At 56.0% G+C, this 18,983-nt stretch overlaps 1 protein-coding gene across 1 annotated transcript in view; it reads left to right on the top strand.

Annotated features, from left to right (window-relative positions):
- The first annotated feature begins 6,489 nt into the window (after positions 1-6,489).
- The window catches only part of LOC135877875 (kinesin-like protein KIF21B), a 41,705-nt gene continuing 29,211 nt past the window's right edge, over positions 6,490-18,983 (top strand). The window contains exons 1-8 of the mRNA XM_065403402.1: positions 6,490-6,548; positions 8,526-8,748; positions 9,112-9,294; positions 14,510-14,659; positions 16,583-16,717; positions 16,941-17,096; positions 17,517-17,632; positions 18,375-18,570. Coding sequence (XP_065259474.1) covers positions 6,490-6,548; positions 8,526-8,748; positions 9,112-9,294; positions 14,510-14,659; positions 16,583-16,717; positions 16,941-17,096; positions 17,517-17,632; positions 18,375-18,570 — 1,218 coding nt within the window. The remainder of the gene's footprint in view (positions 6,549-8,525; positions 8,749-9,111; positions 9,295-14,509; positions 14,660-16,582; positions 16,718-16,940; positions 17,097-17,516; positions 17,633-18,374; positions 18,571-18,983) is intronic.

Below are 18,983 nucleotides of genomic sequence, written 5' to 3'. Positions count from 1 at the left end.
CCAGTCGGGGCGCCCCCTGTGCCGCCTCTCTTGCTTTATAAACTGCTCTGTGTGTCTCTCTTTCCTTGTCTAGTCTGGCTCCGGCGCAGCCCGGATGCAGGATAGGGGCTCCCTGGCACACAGTGCCACTTTGCGAGACAGCAGCCTCCTGGCTCTGGGGGCCCAGCACTGTCATTCATCGGCCCAGCGAGAGCTCCCAGTTGGAAAGGGCAAGCTCTCTCCCCCTGCCCATGTCTCTGTCTCTACCACTGTGTCTGTCAGCCTGCAGCTCTCTGCCTTGTGTGTTCCTGGCTCTCTCAGCTGGCCCAAGCCTAGGTTTGCAAATAGACCAGCCCTGCAGGAAGGATCTGCAGCTCCGTCCGGTCGTGTCAGTCAGCCCTGGTGCTCCAATGGTCCTTGCTCGGACCAGATCTATTTGCTGCCTTCCCACCACCCGCGCCTCCAAACAGTTCAGCCAGCTGGATGTGCCTTAGTGGGGCGGGGGACTCTTGTCCTCTCCTCTTCCCCCAACCCCTCTTGCACCCAGCTGTGGCATCCGTCACACCCCCACCTCTTCCCTCCGGAGGGTCAGGAAGGCTCCAGCCGGAGTGTCGTGCAGGGCTGTTTGCTAACAGTGAACGCTGTGCGGTCCTTTGTGTCCATCTCCTTTCCCTCTCCCCCTCCCTGAACCCCCGGCGCCGGTGATCCCATGGTGAATAGGTTTGTCTATGGGCTTGTCGGCCAGTTTGACTGCATCCAGCCCCAAGGGTTGCTGTACTCCCAGAATGCATTGCCAGTGCCCCCTGGATGCTGTTGGTGTCATGTCTGCTGTGGGGCCATCAGCAGGAGGGAGCGGGTGCTGAGCCAGGGCTGGTGCTCACACCCCACTCCTAATAGGGCTCTGGGAACTTTCAAGCCCCTTCTACCCTAGAAAAGTGGCTGACAGCTGTTGTGCCCCTGAAATGGAGACTGGAAGCGGCTCATGTGGCTGGAACAAGCCCCGTCCTGTGCTCCGGTGTAGAAGGCGCAACTGGCAGTAAAACTGTTCTCAGCACCAGTGCAGATGGGGCTCGGGTCTGATCCTTTCTGGGCAGTGCCTGCAGGAGGCTGCCTCCCCTCTGGCCCGATGGATGATTTCCCTGCCTGTGAAGCCCTGGTCTGTTTTAGGTGCCGCTTTGGGACCAGTGGGTAACTCCCTAACTGCCAAAGGGGCTTAGGCATCTGGGCGGACAAGTGCGATGCTTGATGCATTTTGGAGCAGCCCCTGCAGTTACTGGAAGTCTTGGCTCTGACTCCCGTGGGTTTGGGATCAGGTTGGGAGCGAAGTCCCCGCCCCGCTTTGCTGTTTGGGCTGCATGGATTCTGACGGGACCTTCCAACGTCCGTAGCATCCCGCCACTCCTCAGCACGGCTTTAATAACCAAGAGGGAGCCGCACGGAGGCCTCATGCCACTCTGACCTCAATGGGCCAAATTCACCTCTGGTGCAACTTCACTGCTTTCATTACGAACACTTTCCTGGCCTGGGGTCTCAGTGTGCTTTGCAAACACTGCTGGATCCAATTTCCTGGCTCTGTGTGAGGCTGGTCAGTGTGATTAGCCCCATTGAGCGGGTGGGGAAACTGAGGCATAGCGAGGTTGAGGCAAGGTCACATGATGGGTCAGTGGCAGATCTGGGATTACAACCCTGAGTGTTGATTTGTAAGGGTCTAGTCTTGTCCCTGGCTTTATTTTAATCTTCTGTGAACATAGATCTGCTGGGCCTTATCCTACCCACCTGAGGCATGACAGTGACTAGAATGGCACCATCTGTCTGGCCTCATTAGTGCTGTAATACTGTAACCGTTAGACACATGATCAGGCAAGTTCGTTAGTTATACAGGGTAATCGTGTGGCTATTTCCGTCTCTAATTTGTTATTGGGAGCTCTCAAGAATGCAGCTGAGACAAGGCATGGAGCGAGCATTACAGGGGCTGTGCAAGGTGAACAAATCCGTGTGCTCTGCTAATCCTACTGGAGGTTTCTTCCATCTCTAATGTCAGTAGGTCCGGTCCCGTCCATCTGCCTGCTCCCCGGCCAGCACAGGTTTAGGAACTGGCATAGTCCAGTTTCCCATTTCCAATAGGGGGCAGCTCCAGCTGCTTCAGAGGAAGGTAGAAGAAACCCACCAAGTTGAAAATTAAGGAATAACCTGCCCACAGAAAGTTTCTTCCTGACCCTCATCACTTAGAAGTTGGCTCATGCCCTGAAGCATGAGGTTTTATAATTTTTTTTTTTTAAAAGAACCTTCTCAAATTATCACTATCTTTGTAAATATCCAGCCCTCTTTTGAGTCCAACTAAGCTCTTGGCATCTGGGCTATGTGATAGCCTGTGGAACTCATTGCTAACTCTGTGCTGGGTAATAAAGGATTATTCTCTTCTTATATTCTTCATGACTTTTGTTCTGCATTTCCTGATGTTCAGTCTTGATTTCCTTTGCTCAGTTTTATCCCAGTGCTCCTAGCTCTCATGCCCTTGCCCCATCCTTCCCTGTCACACTGAACACATCCCCTGCCTCTTCATTTTACACCACCCTTCAGGTCCCCTTGGTTTAAAAGATCTCTGGTATGGGGTGATGTGCTAAGTGCATTTGCCTGGTGAAGTTATACAGCACCTGCCACTGTAAGGTTGTCACCCATCCGGTTTTTGGCTTCTGTGTCTGGGTGCCATTTGACAAGCCCTGGTGGTTTTTTGTTTTTTAATCTGGGGAAGAGGCGGGGAAGGGGGCGGGGCCTCGGGGAAGAGGCAGCGCAGGGGGCGGGGCCTCAGGGGTCCGATTACCAGCCATTAGAAAGGTGGCAACTCTGCAGTCACTATAGGGCCTCTATCCTGACTTGTACCTCTAGGCACTCCCAGAACTTCAGTGTTAGCTGACACCAGGCATTGGCCTGAGGCAGGATTCTGAGTGGTTGGGCGGGGTATCTGGTGGGATCAGGTCTGAGGACTCAGCCAGGAATACCTTGCCTAGCTCAGACCCTCTGGCTCAGCTTATTGGTCTAAGCTTGAGCCCTGCAACACTGTGGGTCCTGTCTGCCTCCCTTAGCACAGAAGCAGAGCAGCGAACAGCAGGCCTGGTGCCAGCTCTCCCAGCTGTACGGGGTGGCATAGGGAAGCAGGGCAGGGGAGGGGAAGAGCAGGGTGCTACTGGGCATTAGGGTGAAAGCCAAAGCATTTAACAGTAGCTTCTTGTGACTCGGGAGAGATCTCAGGGAGGGTGCAGCTGGCCATGCAAAGTTGCAGTCGGCCAGAATATTCAGAAGAGCTCGGCAGCCACAGCTGGGGCTAGCTATTCCTGCTGCTCCCATTGTGACCCTTACAACCCGGCTTTCACGCAAGTTGTGCATGTCGGGTGCTGGTTGAAAGCTCCCCATTCTTTTTGCAAGAAATATTTTAAAACCTTTTACTCCCCTCCCCCCCCAAGAAACAATGAAAATGTTGACCAAAAATGTTTCTCTCACACACACACACACACACACACACACACACACACACACACACACACACACACACACACACACACACAGCCCCTCCACCCGCATCGTTTTTGTCAAAAAGCCTTTTTTTTTTTTTTTTTTTTTTTTTTGGTCCAAGGGGACAGGGAAGGAAACGTCTTTGGGGAGAAGAAACCTGAGCGGCCCCAGTGCTGAGCCCTTCTGAAAATCTGAACCTTGCTGTGGTCGCTGAGCTCTGTCTGGAAATTCTGGCCCAAAGGGCCCAGTTGAGCCTTCTGCTGTTTGTAGGCTTTAAACAAAGTGCCAGCCTGGGAACCCTGGAGAAAAGCCCCCACTTAGTGAGACTTTTGTGCTGGCATAATCTGATACCCTTTTCCATCCTTCAGTGATACACAAACTATCCACAGAGGATTCTTTCCCAGGTGTCTGGCTCGTGGGTCTTGCCCACATGCTCAGGGTCTACCTGGTCGCCAGATTTGGGGTCTAGAGGGAATTTTCCCCGGGTCAGATTGGCAGAGACCCTGGGAGGTTTTTGCTTTCCTCTGGAGCATGGGGCACTTGCAGGTTTAAACTAGTGTAAACAGTGGATTCTCTAACTTGAAGTCTTTAAACCATGATTTGAGGACTTCAGTAACTCAGCCAGTAGTTAGGGGTCTATTACAGGATTGGGTGGGGTTTTGCGGCCTGCGATGTGCGGGAGGCCAGGTGAGATGATCAAGATGGCCCCTTCTGGCCTTAAAGTCTGAGTCTATCACACCTAGCGCTTACACAGTATCTTTCATCCAGAGATTTCAAAGAGCTTTACAAAGGTATTTGATATCATTATCCCTGCTTTACAGATGGGGAAACTGAGGCACAGAGTGGCCATGCAGGATTTGCTTCACCCATGGCTAAAGTACATTAAACAGTAGCTGAGGATAATATCGGACACTATTTGATAAGCCCCACTTAGTGAGAGGGTGGTGGTATTAATCATGTGGTCCATTCTATTGGCTTCCATGGCTTTAAAGGAATTAATATAAGTATTTATAAAACAGCCAATGAGGGAAGTTTTGTCAATAAGTCTCCAAAAAGAGTTTTTATCAGGGTATTTGGTGTCATGTTTTTTCTCCCTGATTCTTCCCAGGCAAGCCAGCTTCAGAGCTGCCAGGCCGATCCCCAGAAAATAGGAGACTTTAAAATCTCAGCAAAAGCAGCTGTTTTACCAAGTGTAAGGGGACTGTTGCCCCCTTACTAACATTCAGTGGGGGTGTTTTGGTTGGCTAGCTCCCAGCACTAAAAGGGGAAGGGTCGATGGCAAATCAGGAGTCTGAGACTGACAGTCCCCAGGAACAATGGGGAGAGGCCAATGCTCCAGATCAGCCTGATTGACAGGCTAATCAGAGGGTCAGGAGGCCAGGGAGGTCCCGTCCTCCGTGTGAGCTGGAATTGCCTGGGTCAGACTGAGTGGGGCCGAGCTAAGGAGAAAGCAGGGGCCCAAGCTGAGCTGGAGAGCAGAACCGTGCCAGATCCAGAGGGGCCAGAGGCGCAGCCCCAAAGCCAGAGCACAGCCAGGACAGAGAGGGGCCTGAGCTAAGTTGCTGGGAGCAGAGCTGCAGCCCCAAGGCAGAGTTACAGAAGCAGCCTGCAGAGCAGACCTGTCCTGGGGGCAGAGCTGTAGCAACCAGAGCCAGAGAGGCCAGAGAAGCAGCTCAGGGAGCTGGAGGCAGAGCAGCAGCAGCAGCCGTGCTGAGGCAGAGTGGAGCTGGAGCTGGGGCTGGAGCAGTCCGGAGCTGGGTGCGGTGAGCAGCTGGGGAGAGTGAGGGGGACCCTGGCAGTGGGCCCAGCGCAGGGAGATACCTCAGCCAAGAGGCCTTGCAGGCCAGACTTGGAGGGGGATCGTAACCCTGACAGGGCGGGGGCGACGCTGGGAAGAAGGGTCCTGCCACCTAGAGCCTGAGAGCGTGTGGCCACCGCCAGAGCAAGTGTCCAACCCACAGCGTCCCTGCAGCACAGCCAGGGCCTGAGAAGGAGGCCCGGGACCTACAAGGAACAGACTGTGAACTGCCCTGACGTTCCAGAGACACTGCTTGTGATATTCCCTGCCTCAGAGCAGGGTGATGTGTTTCCTTTAACCTTTCCCGTTTTTCCTTATTCTTTTTTTTTTAAAAATAATTGTTAATTAAACAATTTGTATTTGCTTTAGATTGTATAAAATGATCAGTGGGTCAGGGAGGTGCCCAGTGCAAAGAGAGTACCCCGGAGTGGGGACACCCTAGCCCCTGTCCTAGGTGACCACAGCAGGGTTGGGGGTCAAGCCCCCCAGGAATCCTGGGCCCAGCCTTGTCGGGGTTTACGAGGACTCTGCCAGACAGGAGAGTGGAAGGGGAGTCCTCAAGGGCAGGGAGGCCTCTGGGTAAAGGAAGTGGGAGCGAGGACTCGGATCCTTTCGCTAGCCCACTTCACCGGGGTAGTGCAGAAGCCAGGAAAGTTCCCCACAATAGCGGGACCATTCCCCCGCTTACACAAGCAAAGCTGCAGGTCATTTTGTTAGCAGTACATTTCTCTTTGTTGATTCCCGTGTAACAGCAGTATTTTAGGTGTGTGTGTGAAATTACGATTACTTGATCTGATTTGGGTTGTGCGGATGCTGGGGTGGCGCTGATGGCCTGTGAGCTACAGAGGTCAGACTGGCTCATGGTCTCTTCTGGCCTTCAGCGCTGTGATTTAGAAGGTAATGAAGAACTTGAGAGCGAGTACTGAAAAGACCCTTAGCCGAGCTCTTCCCTTCCTGGCTCAGATTGGGTTGATTTTCATCTCTGGCTTCCCCGGTCTCGCTCATGTGGGGTTTGTATTGTCTCTTTCCCTTGTCTGTTTTGATTAGCAATATTCGGATTACCCCAGGGTTTATTTTTAATGACTGATTTTGGGCAAAAATGTTTAAGCCTCGAATTTGTACGATGGGAAACTGCGTCAAGGGAGCTTTTAATGATGTGGATTGAACATGTGCACTGCAGTAGTCTATCTGACAAAGGAACGATGAGTTCTACCGGCTGGGAGCTGACATCAGATGAATTCAGGCTGGACATAAAGCACAGGTTTGTGTTTTATTTGAACAGTGAGGGTAAGTAGACACCAGAACCACTTACCCAGGGCTGTGGTGGATACTCCATCCCTTGAAGCTTTGAAATCAAGAATGTGCATCTCTAATACATCTGCTTTAGCTCACCCACATATCATGGGATTGATTCCGAAGTTACTGGGGAAAGCCTGTGTTATGCCGGAGATGAGACTGTGTGATCAGAATGGTCCCTCTAGGAATTTATAAATAACATTTTAAATGAGTGAGCATGCATTCTTCTAGATCCCTGAATTGGGTGTGCAGTTTGGGGCTGTGCGCAGATGTGGGGGGCTACGTACCTATGCCTTGCAGATTGAGGATCTGCATATCTAAACCAGGTGTTACCTGTCCTAGTAGTTTGTACGTGCCCAGGTCATCCAAACCCGTATTCCAGTTAGGACACTCTGATGCACCCACTGCCATAAATTAGCAGCTGGGACCCCTACGTATCTAATGGGGTGAGGGGTTGCAAGCAGTAAAGGAGTGGGAGAGAGGTCTGGAAGGAGAAATAATCCACCCGAGGGCCCAAGTTGCCCCTGGGAACAGTCTTTAGGGAGCATCCAGCATCTTCTGACCTGACCCACTTATTGTGCAAATGAAAATGGGAGCTGGTCAACACAAACTTTCAATAGCAGCCACGGATTTGGGGTGCCTCTGCTTCTGGGGGGCCCAGCCTGAGACACAGTGGGCCTTGATATTTTTTTTTTCCAGAGGGTTTGAGCACAAGGAAATCCAGCTGACGTCAGTGGGAGCTGCGGGACAGTCAGTACCTCTGGGAATTGGGCCCCAATTGTCTCAAAATGGGCTCCCCAGAAAGAGAAGCCTCCAGAATCAGAGGCCAGTGCTGAAAACATGGGTCTTGCTCTTTCTAGCAGAATGTGAGGAGGAGGGAGATAGGCGTCTGACTAGGCCAGGGAGCCATTAATAAATAGGAAAGGTGCTTCTAAGGGCTGGTCCACACTATCCGCCTAATTCGGCGGGTAGAGATCGATCTTCTGGGATCGATTTATCGCGTCTCATCTGGACGCGATAGATCGATCCCAGAAGCGCTCCCCCGTCGACTGCGGAACTCCTGCTCGCCGAGAGGAGGAAGCGCTGTCGACGGGGGAGCCTGCCTGCACCGCGTGGACCCGAAGTAAGTACTTTTAGTTCGATATAGGAAACGTCGACTTCAGCTACGCTATTCTCGTAGCTGAAGTTGCGTTTCCTATATCGATCCCCCGCCTCAGTGTGGACCAGCCCTAAGACTTCTGTTAGCCTTGGGCAGGGCCGTGTTTCCTTGTGCTCGTCGTCTGTCAGCAGCCGCCTGTGGTCTCTTGTCTCACAATTGATCATCAGCTCTTTGGGGCAGGGACCCTCTTCTTGTTCTGTGTTTGTACAGCGCCTGGCCCCAGGGGGTCATGATCCATAACTTGGGCTCCTATGAGCTACTGCAAGACCAATAATCATAAGGAACTGTTTTTGTAATAGCAGAAGGATATTTTCCATAAACCTTCCCCCACAATTTACTGTCCCTCATATACCAGTGTGTGTATATTGGGGCCCACCAATATCACTTGCTACGGGCCAAGCAACCATCACATGGGAATTGCTGTCAGTAGCTACTGACTGGGGGGATTTGAACCAGCAACATTGAGGTGACAGTAACACCTCGGTCCCTACCCTTTGTGTGGTCTCTAAGTATCTTACTGCATTAGTCTCAAGAGTCGGGGGGCCACCCTGACCAAATTCCAGCTGCCTTTCTAAAGCCTGCATCCCGCAGGTTCACCTGGGTGTGGTATTCCTGTTCCAGACTGTTACTTTGTGTGGTTAAGCAGCTGCTGTCAGGTTGCAGCCCAGAGGTGGCTGCATTTCACTGGTGGGCAAGGTGGTCCCCCTTGCTGCAGGGATGCAGGGTGCTCTGGGAGAAGTAAGATTGTTGTGTCCTCAGTTGTCTGTCTTCTCCCGCTGGCAGGATCCGTCCCCAGCTGTCAAAGGAGAAGATTGAGGGATGCCACATCTGCACTTCAGTGACGCCTGGGGAGCCCCAGGTGCTGCTGGGAAAGGACAAGGCGTTCACCTATGACTTTGTGTTCGACCTGGACACGTGGCAGGAGCGGATCTACACCACCTGCGTCAGCAAACTCATCGAGGGCTGCTTCGAAGGCTACAATGCCACTGTGCTGGCGTATGGCCAGGTACCGGCTGTCCCCGTCCTGTGTCTCGGCGGTAAACCTGGGCTGTTGCACTGAAGCCAGGCTCGGCTGTTAGCAGTTGTGGGCTATCTGGCTGCGCCAGCAAAGCCATGCGGGAAGGTGCTTGGCTGGGCCTGCAGGTCGGAGTTGAGGCTCGTTGGTGGGGTGCAGGGGCAGAGGCCCAGGGCTGGAATATTGGGGGGGCCGTGGGTTGGGATTTTGGGGCATCAACAGAGCTGTTGGGGAATAGTCAGGGAGGGGCGGGTGCAGGTTGGGTTTGGCAGCCCAGGGCTGGAGCTGCAGGGGGCTGCTCTTAGGTTGATGCGCCCTGGGGCTGTCTTAAGTGCCCGTCCTGTGCCCTTTCAGACCGGCGCTGGGAAGACGTACACCATGGGCACCGGCTTTGACACAAACATCTCGGAGGAGGAGCACGGGATCATCCCGCGGGCCATCTCCCATCTCTTCAGCGGCATCGAGCGGCGCAAGCGGGCAGCGCAGGAGCGTGGCACAGCCGTGCCAGAGTTCAAAGTCAGCGCCCAGTTCCTGGAGGTGGGTGTGAGCGAGGGGGGAGCAAGCTGGGGCCCCAGAACATGAGGAGCTGCCATTCCCACACCCCGGAACAGGGTATGGGTGGGGGTGTCTGTCCCAGCGACCGCAAACCACAGCTGCTCATGCACTGCTTCAGGGGGGCACGTGCTGTGGGCCCTACATAAAATGGTGCTGACTGTTTATGTTCTGGCTTCTCTGGGAGGCAGTGGTGCTGGTTATCTGTGCCCCCTCTGTGTCTGGGAGCTGGAGGGCTGGCTCCACTGCAGTCCGTGTACTCTGCATCCACTTGTCTGCATCCAGATTTGGGCCAAAGTCCAGTTTCTGTACAAAGGATGCAGGTTTTCCCAGCCTTCCCCAGCTGAGCAGGAATTCTCAAGCGCCTTCCACCCCATCTATTGCTTCAGGCTTTCTCATCACCTTGAAAGTAACGTACTGGCCCTTCCCACCTCTTTGCCCTGTTTCTCAGTCTCCAGAGCCTAATTTTAGCATGTTCCTATCATTATCCAAACCTTTCTTATTGCACCTTTCACCTAGAACGATCCCATCATGCCTTGCAGACTGTGTACTTTGTGATTGCTTCAGCTCTTACCCACACGCAGCTAGTTCTGGGGTGGAATATGAAAAAACCAAATGCAGCATCCATCAGCAGTTCAGGACAGGAATGGGTTTAGAATGACTTATCTGGGCGAATGCAGGAAGGCTGTATATAGCTAGCCCCACTGTTCTGACAAAGTTTCTATTTTGGTAATGCCCCAAACGCATGTGGAAAAGCCAGGAGCTTTTCAAAGGATTGGCTTTGCATTTTACTTTCGGATCATGTTGATAGAGAAATGTGTGCTGTGGTATAATCGATCCAGACTATGCCATCCTTGTGTTTAGTGACTAGAGCTGGGTGAGAGGGATTTTGTGAAATCACGGAAAACCACTGTGACACTATTTTGCCAAATCACTTTTGCGTAATTTCATGGAATCCTGAAACTTGAGCTTTTTTTTTAGAATGTGTAAAATCTCAAGTGATCTGAAAACTAGTCCCACTTCAACATAGAAATGCCTCCCCTGTTGGAAAAGTGTAGAGGAGAAAGCATCTGCTGTAAGGCTATATAGCCTAGAAAGGACTGAAAGATTGGGAGCAGGGAGGTCCTGAGTCTAATCCCACTGCTGACACAGTGCCCTCAATGATCCTTGTATATCTATCCCTTCAGAGGAGTATTTTCTTGGGCTTCACAACACCTTGATGAATTAGATAAATACCAATGGTCCATTTTACAATGGAGGTACAGATAGTGACTGGCCAAAGATCAGGCAAGCCTGGGTCCGAACCAGAAGTGGATTGCACATCTCCAGATGATCAGGCCCAAACCACTAGAGCACAGAGTTCCCCCTGGAAAGTCTCTGAGCTCCATTTTCTCCATCTGGGCAAAGAGTTGAGACCCGTATGACTTCAGACCCCTGTACCTGGCTGGGTAAGTTACCCCAATAGGAAGCCTTCCCGGCTTCCATGACACCCTCCTCATCTCTTCTGCCCCAGATCTGAAGCAGCCGGAAGTGCGACCGTGTTCCCAAGGATCTCTTGCCTTGGCAGGGCTTTGGCTCTTCCCTGAGTGCCTGTGAGCTGGCACGGAAGCAGGACGCGGGAAGACTTCCTGCTCATTGGCACCTCCTTTGAAATCCCTTTGTCGGGGCGAGGCTATTCTGAGTGGTGGTTAACCCTGCTTCTCATTCAGTACGGCGGGGAGTGCCCCTCCGCCAGCAGCGTTGTGTGACTGCCCAGCCCTGGGCATGAGCTATAGGATCCGACACAAGTGCTGCAGTGAACCCTGTGAGATCCCGTCTCCCCCTCCTATAGCATCTTCCCCAGAGCCAGCCAGTCCTGCTTGTGAATGCCACAGGGTGCTGGGACTCCCACCGCGTAAGTCGCCAAAGGAGATCTCGCTGTTGTCGAAACCTCCTGCTATTCAGCCTACATTTCCCTTTGCTCGATCCCTTTCCTCCCAGCGACACCCACTTTGGGAACGCCCTGTTAGAGTTTATGGGCTTGGGTAACTCCAGTGACTTCAATGAAGCTATGTCTGAGGATCTGGCCCCACTGCACTGGCATGTGGAGAGTTTGTGCAAACTTGGCCAACGCCGTGGCTGCCACGGGGTGGCTGGTGGACCCTTTACGTGGACTGAACCATCCCACCTAGGCTAAGAGGAGCTACATCTGAAAACCCTTCTCCTTGGCCTTGCTGCAGCTCTGTAGGTTCAGCACCAGAAGCCGTCCAGTCTGAAGGCCGGGCTGGCAGATGCTAGCTTCTCGGCTATAGAGAAGCTTTGACAAAGCCCAGAGGCTGCTGGGGCGACAGCAGAGACTCCAGCGCTGCAAGGGTTAATGACACTGGCAGTGCTGGAGCTGGGGGCTGCCTGCTGAGTTTATTGTGTCCTGTCTGTTTTCTGGTCAGGATATTTTTGCCTGTTAAATAGTTTCAGAAACTTAGATGTCTGGGCTTCTGGAGCCTCCAGTCCCAGCATGAGGCAGGAGTTTCCGCCAGACAAACCCCTCTGGTCTATTTCAGAGTCACCCGTTCGTATTCCCCCGGCAGGCTGTGCCCAGCCTTGCTCGCTCCAGGCGATCCACAGAATCACAGTGACCGCGAAGGCCCTAGTGTAGGCAGAGCTCAGGCTTTACCGTCGCATCATCGAGACCCAGCTGGTATCTAGCGCTTTGCCTCAGGAGAGCTCAAGGTGCTTTACAAAGGAAGATCAGTATCATGATCCCATTTTACAGATGGGCAAACTGAGGCACTGAGAGGGGGAGTCACTCACCCAGCAGGCCAGTGGCAGAGCTGGGAACAGACCAGAACCCAGGTCTCTGTAGTCCTAGGCCAGTGCTCTAGCCACTAGGCCACACTACCGGCTCCTCGGCTGGCTGGCTGGCTGCAGCTGCACGAGATGGCCAGGGTAGATAAGGCCTTCTTTAGCTGCCTGCTTGGCTGCTTTGCCAGAACATCACTACGCATGCAGGGACCGGCTCAGCTGGCCTATAGCGCCTGTCGTCTCCACGCTGAACACCCACGCTCCCTGCAAACCCAGCAGGGTAGCGCAGTCCTGTGGGGACTGGTTTGCCCCAATGTCCCCTCTCCCGCAGTGGGGTGTGCTGATAGCTGCCCTCCACCCCAGAGGTGGCTGCATCTCGGTGCCGTGGTATGCACAGCTGGAATAAAAGGTGCTCTCGTTGGGGTGATAGTGGGGGTCCGTTAAAGCTCCCGAGGCTGCCAGCATGCAAGGTAATTACCTGTGCTGTTGTTACTGCTGTGCTCTTACCCGTGTCCTGTGACCTCTCCGGGCAGGTTCATTAGAGGGGAGGCTTTACTGCTCTGGAGCTAACTTCCAGGGACAGTGGAACGGATTAGCCTTATCTTCAGAGCCGCTCTGCGGTGCTTTCCCGCTAGCCCCTGAGCTGGGATCCTTGCAATGAACTGCGTACGGGCCTAATGCCAGCCAGGTGCCAGGACTCCTGGCTTCTACCCCTGGTTCTGCCCCTGACTTGGCATGTGGCCTTGGTGAACTCACTGCTCCACTCTGTGTCCTGGGCCAGGGCCCAGACCCTGTGATCGGAACATGGCCTCCCAGCATCTCTGGCGAAGGCCGGGTGGGCGAGAGGCCCAGGTTGAGATCTGCAGCCTGTCTAGCACCACAAGCAGTGAGGCCCCAGCCCAGCTTCCTTCTGGGACTTCAGCGCACCACCCACCCTGTTAATGATTCGCTGGATTCTCGTCACTTACGCAAATGGGCAGGTCCCAGCCTGTGCCACCCATAGAACTGTCAGCCAGCCGGGCGAAGGAATGGGAGGCCAGGCACGCCCACCACTCCAGGGCAGGATCCCATCTGCAGGTGGTGGCTGGGGAAGGGGGACGGCCGGGTCACTTTACCTATCCCTCGTGTAGGGTCACAGCCTGGATCAGCCCTACGGCAGGATTTCGGAGACCTGGGGTTTTCCTCCCTGCTCTGCCATGCATGCCCAAGGTAACTCTCTGGGCACGTCCCTTGGTCTCTCTGGCCTCCGTTCCCCATCTGTACAATGAGGCGTGAGGATAAATACGGTAGATTGTTAGGTGCTTGCATATTAGGGTAAAGAGGGGCCTGTTAATATCGTAGATGGGGTGAAGCCTGTCTGTTCTACGCTGCTCTGCCAAGGAGGAGCCACTACATAGCCCCTCTGGACCTGGCCTTCAGGGGGCTTCCTCTGAGCCCACCCGTTCTCCTGCCCTGTAGTGACTGGGATGGGCTCAATGCACCTGCCCTGCTGTTCTTGCCCCTTCCCCCGATTAGCCACAGGCACTAAATCCATTTCTCCTCCGCCGCCGCCTTCTGCTCAGTGCTCGCCCCTTCCATGTTGCTCCTGCTCCCAGCAGGGGAGCAGTAGCTGGGCTGGTGATACACCGCTTGCTTGCAAAGCTAATCCAGGGCAAGGTGCAGAATTGGCTCTGGCTTCCCTGCCTTTGGGGACCTCCCGGCTTGGAGCCCTAATTAGCCCCTTTCTCCACCGGGGCAGGTCAATCTGTCAGTGATGACACCCCCCACCCCACCCCACCCCACCCCCGGCGGGCCAGGCCTGACTTGCTGGGCTCTGGATAATTACCCTGCTCGGACTCTAGTCCCAGATAACTAGGGGGACAGCAGGGTCCCCAGACGTACGGACAGTGCTGGGTGACTGACGGCCATGGCGATGGGGGGAATGCCAGGTGCGGTGAGCTGGCTCCTCGGCCTCCTGTCTGCTCTCTGAGAGCTTTTAAGGAGAGAGCAAGGCCTAGTGGGCATGGCCTGGAGCTAGGATGCCTGGGTTCTTTCTATTCCTGGTTCTGCCACTGGTTTGGCGCATGGCCTTGGGGAACTCACTGCTCCAGTCTGTGCCCTTAGCTAGGGATCATCGGGACAGCACGCTGGCACTGTGCTGCTCTGCGTGTGCTGGGTAGGGGAGGCCTTGAGGAGGGGGGGGACCCAAGAGGCATTGGGGGGGAGGTTGGGAGTACCTGGAGGAGAGGTGGGGGGGACGACCCAGGAGGCATATGGGGGAGGTCGGGTTACCTGGAGGGAGCCAGGAGGCCCCAGGGGTCTGAGCACGGCCCCTGTGCACCCCGCAGTGGCGGGAGGTAAGTTGTGAAGCCCCATGCCAGGCTCTGCAGCAAGCCTCGTGCCGCCCAGTAACCCGCTGCCCTGTCTCCCTCCCCCACAGCTCTACAACGAGGAGATCCTGGACCTGTTCGACAGTGCCCGGGACCCTGACTCCCGCCACCGCAAGTCCAACATCAAAATCCATGAGGATGCCAGCGGCAGCATCTACACCACGGGTGTCACCTCCCGCCTCATCAGCTCCCAGGATGAGGTGGGTGACGCCCGGGACCTGGCTGCTGCGGGGGGGTCGGCTGCTCTGGATCGCCGGAGAGCGGGCAGGGGCAGAATGGAGGGGCCGGGTGCTGTGAGGGGCAGAGCCCCCAGTGACGACAAGGGGAGTCAGGAGCTAGCGTGCCCCAGGGCAGAAGCTCTCCTAGCCAGCTGTCCGAGGCTCTGGCTGCCGCCGCCCTGGGACAGACACACTCAGGGTGTGGCATTGACATGTGCCCGGCTGATGCGCCCCTGGGTGGCATCAGGGCACTGCACCAGGATGCCGAACGCTTTGGATTTTCCTGTGGTGGCTTCGCGGTACAACTGTGCCCCTGCTCCCAAAGCTGGTCTGGAGGGGCGGAGGGGGATGGACTGTGAATGGATTTTCCCTCCCCCCCCCCCAAAAAACTGCTCTACTAGCCCCCCCTCGAAGGAGAATTGTCCCCCTGCTGATCCCAGCCCTCTCCTGTTGCCCACACTCAGCAGCCCCCCTTGCAGCAAGAAGGGAGCCCAGCTTGGACAGAGTTAACTCTCTCCTTGCCAGTCCCCAGAGGGGAGGGATAGCTCAGTGGTTTGAGCATTGGCCTGCTAAACCCAGGGTTGTGAGCTCAATCCTTGAGGGAGCCATTTAGGGAACTGGGGTAAAAATCTTTCTGGGGATTGGTCCTGCTTTGAGCAGGGGGTTGGACTAGATGACCTCCTGAGGTCCCTTCCAACCCTGATATTCTATGATTCACTCCCTACCCCTTCAATCTGTGTGCTTGGATCCTTCCTTCTCTCCAGGCCCCCGCTCCTGCCCTCTGTGCCATGTGGTGCAGGGCCTAGCGAGAGCCATCCCGCTGGCATCCTCAGTGCCCACGTGCTCGTCCCCTGTTACCCGAGGGCAGGCGTCTGGGCTCCATGCCCAGCCCTCCCATGCCCCCTTGTGTCGTTGGCACGTGGTACCTGTCTCCCATGGGAGCAGCGTCCTGGGGCGAAGGGGGGGTGGGAATGCAGCCCCCATCCTGTAGCGCCGGGGCGAGGGAATCGCTCACCTAGCACGCAGTACGAGCCGTTTGTTAACCAGGCATCGCTGCAGGAGGCTCTGGTCCCAGGGGAGATGAGTCAGGCCCAAAGACAGGACTGTGAGCACGTGAAGCCGGGACGCGTCTCTACTGCTGCCTCAAGTGGGTAGCTCCTGGCACAAGCGCATGGAGGGGGTTGGTCCTGGAGAAGCCCTTGCCCTGTGCGTTGTCTGTGAGCGGGAACGTCTCCCAGCCACTGGGGATAGCAGAAACGACCCTCAGGACCTGGAGGTCAAATGCCTCCTCTGCTGCCCCTGGACACTTCGTGTGCAGCAGAGAGCACAGGGGGCAGCGTAGATCAGTGCTTAGGACTCTGGGCTGGGCCCTGGGAGAGCTGGGTTGTTACCCACCGGGCCACTTGCTGCGGCGTAACCTTTGCAAGTCCCTTCTCTGTCAGTTGCGTGGGGCTGGGGCTGGGGTGGTCTCTCAGCATTTGTACAGCACCTAGCACACCAGGGCCTCGGTCTGTAGAGTGTCACGTTACTCGCCATGGCTGTGCATGGGCGGGTTCCCAATCCCGTCTCCGAGCACACAGACCCTGAGTTAGCCTCCGCCCTGGCCTCTTGCCTGGGGTTTGGCTTTCCTGGTGACTCGTGAGCGGGGCTGTTCCGGGGTCTCCCTACAGTGCCTGCTCCCTTGTTCCCTGTGGCCACTGGGCAGGGATCTCCCAGCGCGGGGCCCTGGCACCCGGGCCTGGATGGCTCGGCAGGAGAGCCTGCATGCCATGCAGGGGCTCGGCTGCCCCCATCCCAGGGTGACTATGGCACATTGACCTAGGGTGCCCTCCCCACTCTGGCATCTCCCCACCTCCCAGCAGGCTGGGGTGGACATTTCTTTGAACCCTTTCCTTGTTGTTGCAGCTGATCCAGTGCCTGAAGCAGGGAGCTCTGTCCCGCACAACCGCCAGCACCCAGATGAATGTCCAGAGCTCCCGCTCCCACGCCATCTTCACCATCCACCTGTGCCAAATGCGAGTCTGTGCCCAGCCCGACCTGGTGAGACTGCGCGAGAGGGACAGGGGAGCGCCCTTCGCCCCACAGCACGGCAGGCGTGAGCCGCTGTCAGGCTAGTTCCTACGTCTCCCTGCCACGTGCTGGTTGACAGCGGAGCCGCAGCGGGCTGCTCTGCGAGGGGGCGGGTTGGGATCTATCATAGCAGAGGGATAAAGCCCCGTTCCCCTGCGGGAGGCGCTGACGCTGCAGCCTGTCTGCTTGCCAGGTGACCGGCCTTCCAGAGGGATCCCAGGCCACCAGCGAGTACGAGACCCTCACCGCCAAGTTCCACTTCGTCGACCTGGCTGGCTCGGAGAGGCTGAAGCGGACGGGAGCTACGGGCGAGAGAGCCAAGGAGGGCATCTCCATCAACTGCGGCCTGGTAGGCTCTTAGCGGGTGGAGGAGACTGGGACAGGCTGCAGTGGATATAAAGGGGCTGCTGGACACAGACAGACCCTGCCTGGCTCACTAGCTCCCAGACTGAGCCACCACGGGTCACCACTAGGGGTCGCGCGGTGGACTCGGTGGTGAGGGATGGGGCAACTAGCTGCGCTACCCAGCACTGTCCCCAGTAGGGGTAGATTCCTGGATCTGGGGGCTCAGGAATAACGTGGAGGCAGGAGAGGGGCTGCACACTGGCTGGCTGGTATAGCTGCACTGACTGGCTGCTAGTGCATTGGTCCAGAGCCCCCCGCTCCCTGGAAAGAGGTGGCTCTGATCACCCTGAACTTTGTTTTCTACAGGGAGGGGCCCTCCCCAGCACGGGGGGAAAACTCAGTCCCTTCCGTTTTTTGTTGGCAGCTGGCGTTGGGAAACGTCATAAGCGCCCTTGGAGACCAGAGCAAGAAAGCGGTGCACGTACCCTACCGAGACTCCAAACTGACCCGGCTCCTCCAGGACTCGCTTGGGGGGAACAGGTAACAGGCACCCTGAGCCAGGGCGTGGGGTCACCCAGCGGGTGTCCGCTTCAGCTGGGTGTGTGTGACCCAGAATGGAAGAGCTGTGCCCTCGCTGGGTCTGCACCCTGGGAGTGTTGCCTGAGGCGGGTGGGGGATTTCTGAGTAACAGGAGGGCCGGTCGGGCTCAGGGATGGACCTGAAGTGCCGTGTGGGTTTCCTGGGGTGGCGTGTTGCTGAGGGTCCGGTGGAGTCTCCATAGTGACTTTTCGAAGGTAATTATCTCGGCTCTCTTGGTCCCGGGCCCCAGACGCAATTAGGCAGCTTTCGTGGAATTAGCTCTTGCAAAATGCGTCTGAGCCCTTCGTGATCTGGGACTTGGCAGCTGAGTTTCCCAGCACGGGATTGCTCTAATCCCTCCCCCTTCCTGTCTCAGTGATGCCCCGAATGCCCTGCCGTGGGCTGCCCGGGGTGGCGACTCCCTGAACACCACTTTGTAATGAGCAGGGGAGGCCACCCAGGGTTCTCTTTGCCAGCGCAAAGCAGGCTGCTGCCTGAGCCACACTCCCAGCCTGTGCCGGCCCAGGGTGGAAGGGGCCCACACCCCGTTTATAAAGTAAATAAAGGCCAAAGGGGGTTGTGGCTGGAGCTGCCAATAGGCACCCATGTGCCAGCGTTGGAATTGGCTGATCTGACGTGGCCCAGGTGCTGCATTGTTTGATGGCAGCTCCAGCTGACCCCGTTGGCTCTCCGTCCTCCCTAGCCAAACCATCATGATCGCCTGCATCAGCCCCTCTGACCGGGACTTCATGGAGACCTTAAACACGCTCAAGTACGCCAACCGGGCTCGCAACATCAAGAACAAGGTGGTGGTGAACCAGGACAAAACCAGCCAGCAGATCAGCGCCCTGCGGGCCGAGATCGCCCGCCTCCAGATGGAGCTCATGGAGTACAAGGCGGTAAGGGGCGGCTGAGCAGGCGAAGCCTCGTGTGTGTACGGCCCACTCGGGTCACCAGCGAGGATCGAACCCAGGACCTTCCACGCTGGCCCCTGCCGCTTGGGCTAATGGAGTAACTCCACTAACTGAGTTTGTGGCAGGCTGTTGTGGTTGCTGGGGCTGGCTGCTAGAGGGAGACCTACTTGCATGTACAAAGCCTGGGTATGACCTGGACTCCTCGCTGTCACAGGTTCAAATCCCAGCTGTAGCAACTCAGCCTCGAATGGCATGGGGAAAGTATTCCTGCCTCCCCTGCACAGATCTGGCCCCATGCTGTGTGTACAGCTACTCCTCTGCTGGCCTTGGCCAGCACCATGCCCTCCTGGGTGCGGTGTATGCTGTGGCACTGGGCTCCACCCCACTGGGCTCCTCAG

The sequence above is a fragment of the Emys orbicularis genome, chromosome 4 (genome assembly GCF_028017835.1).
Source record: "Emys orbicularis isolate rEmyOrb1 chromosome 4, rEmyOrb1.hap1, whole genome shotgun sequence".
Taxonomy (NCBI): Eukaryota; Metazoa; Chordata; order Testudines; family Emydidae; genus Emys; species Emys orbicularis.
The sequence above is the reverse complement of the archived record's forward strand: the minus strand, read 5'-3'. Positions and strand labels throughout refer to the sequence as shown.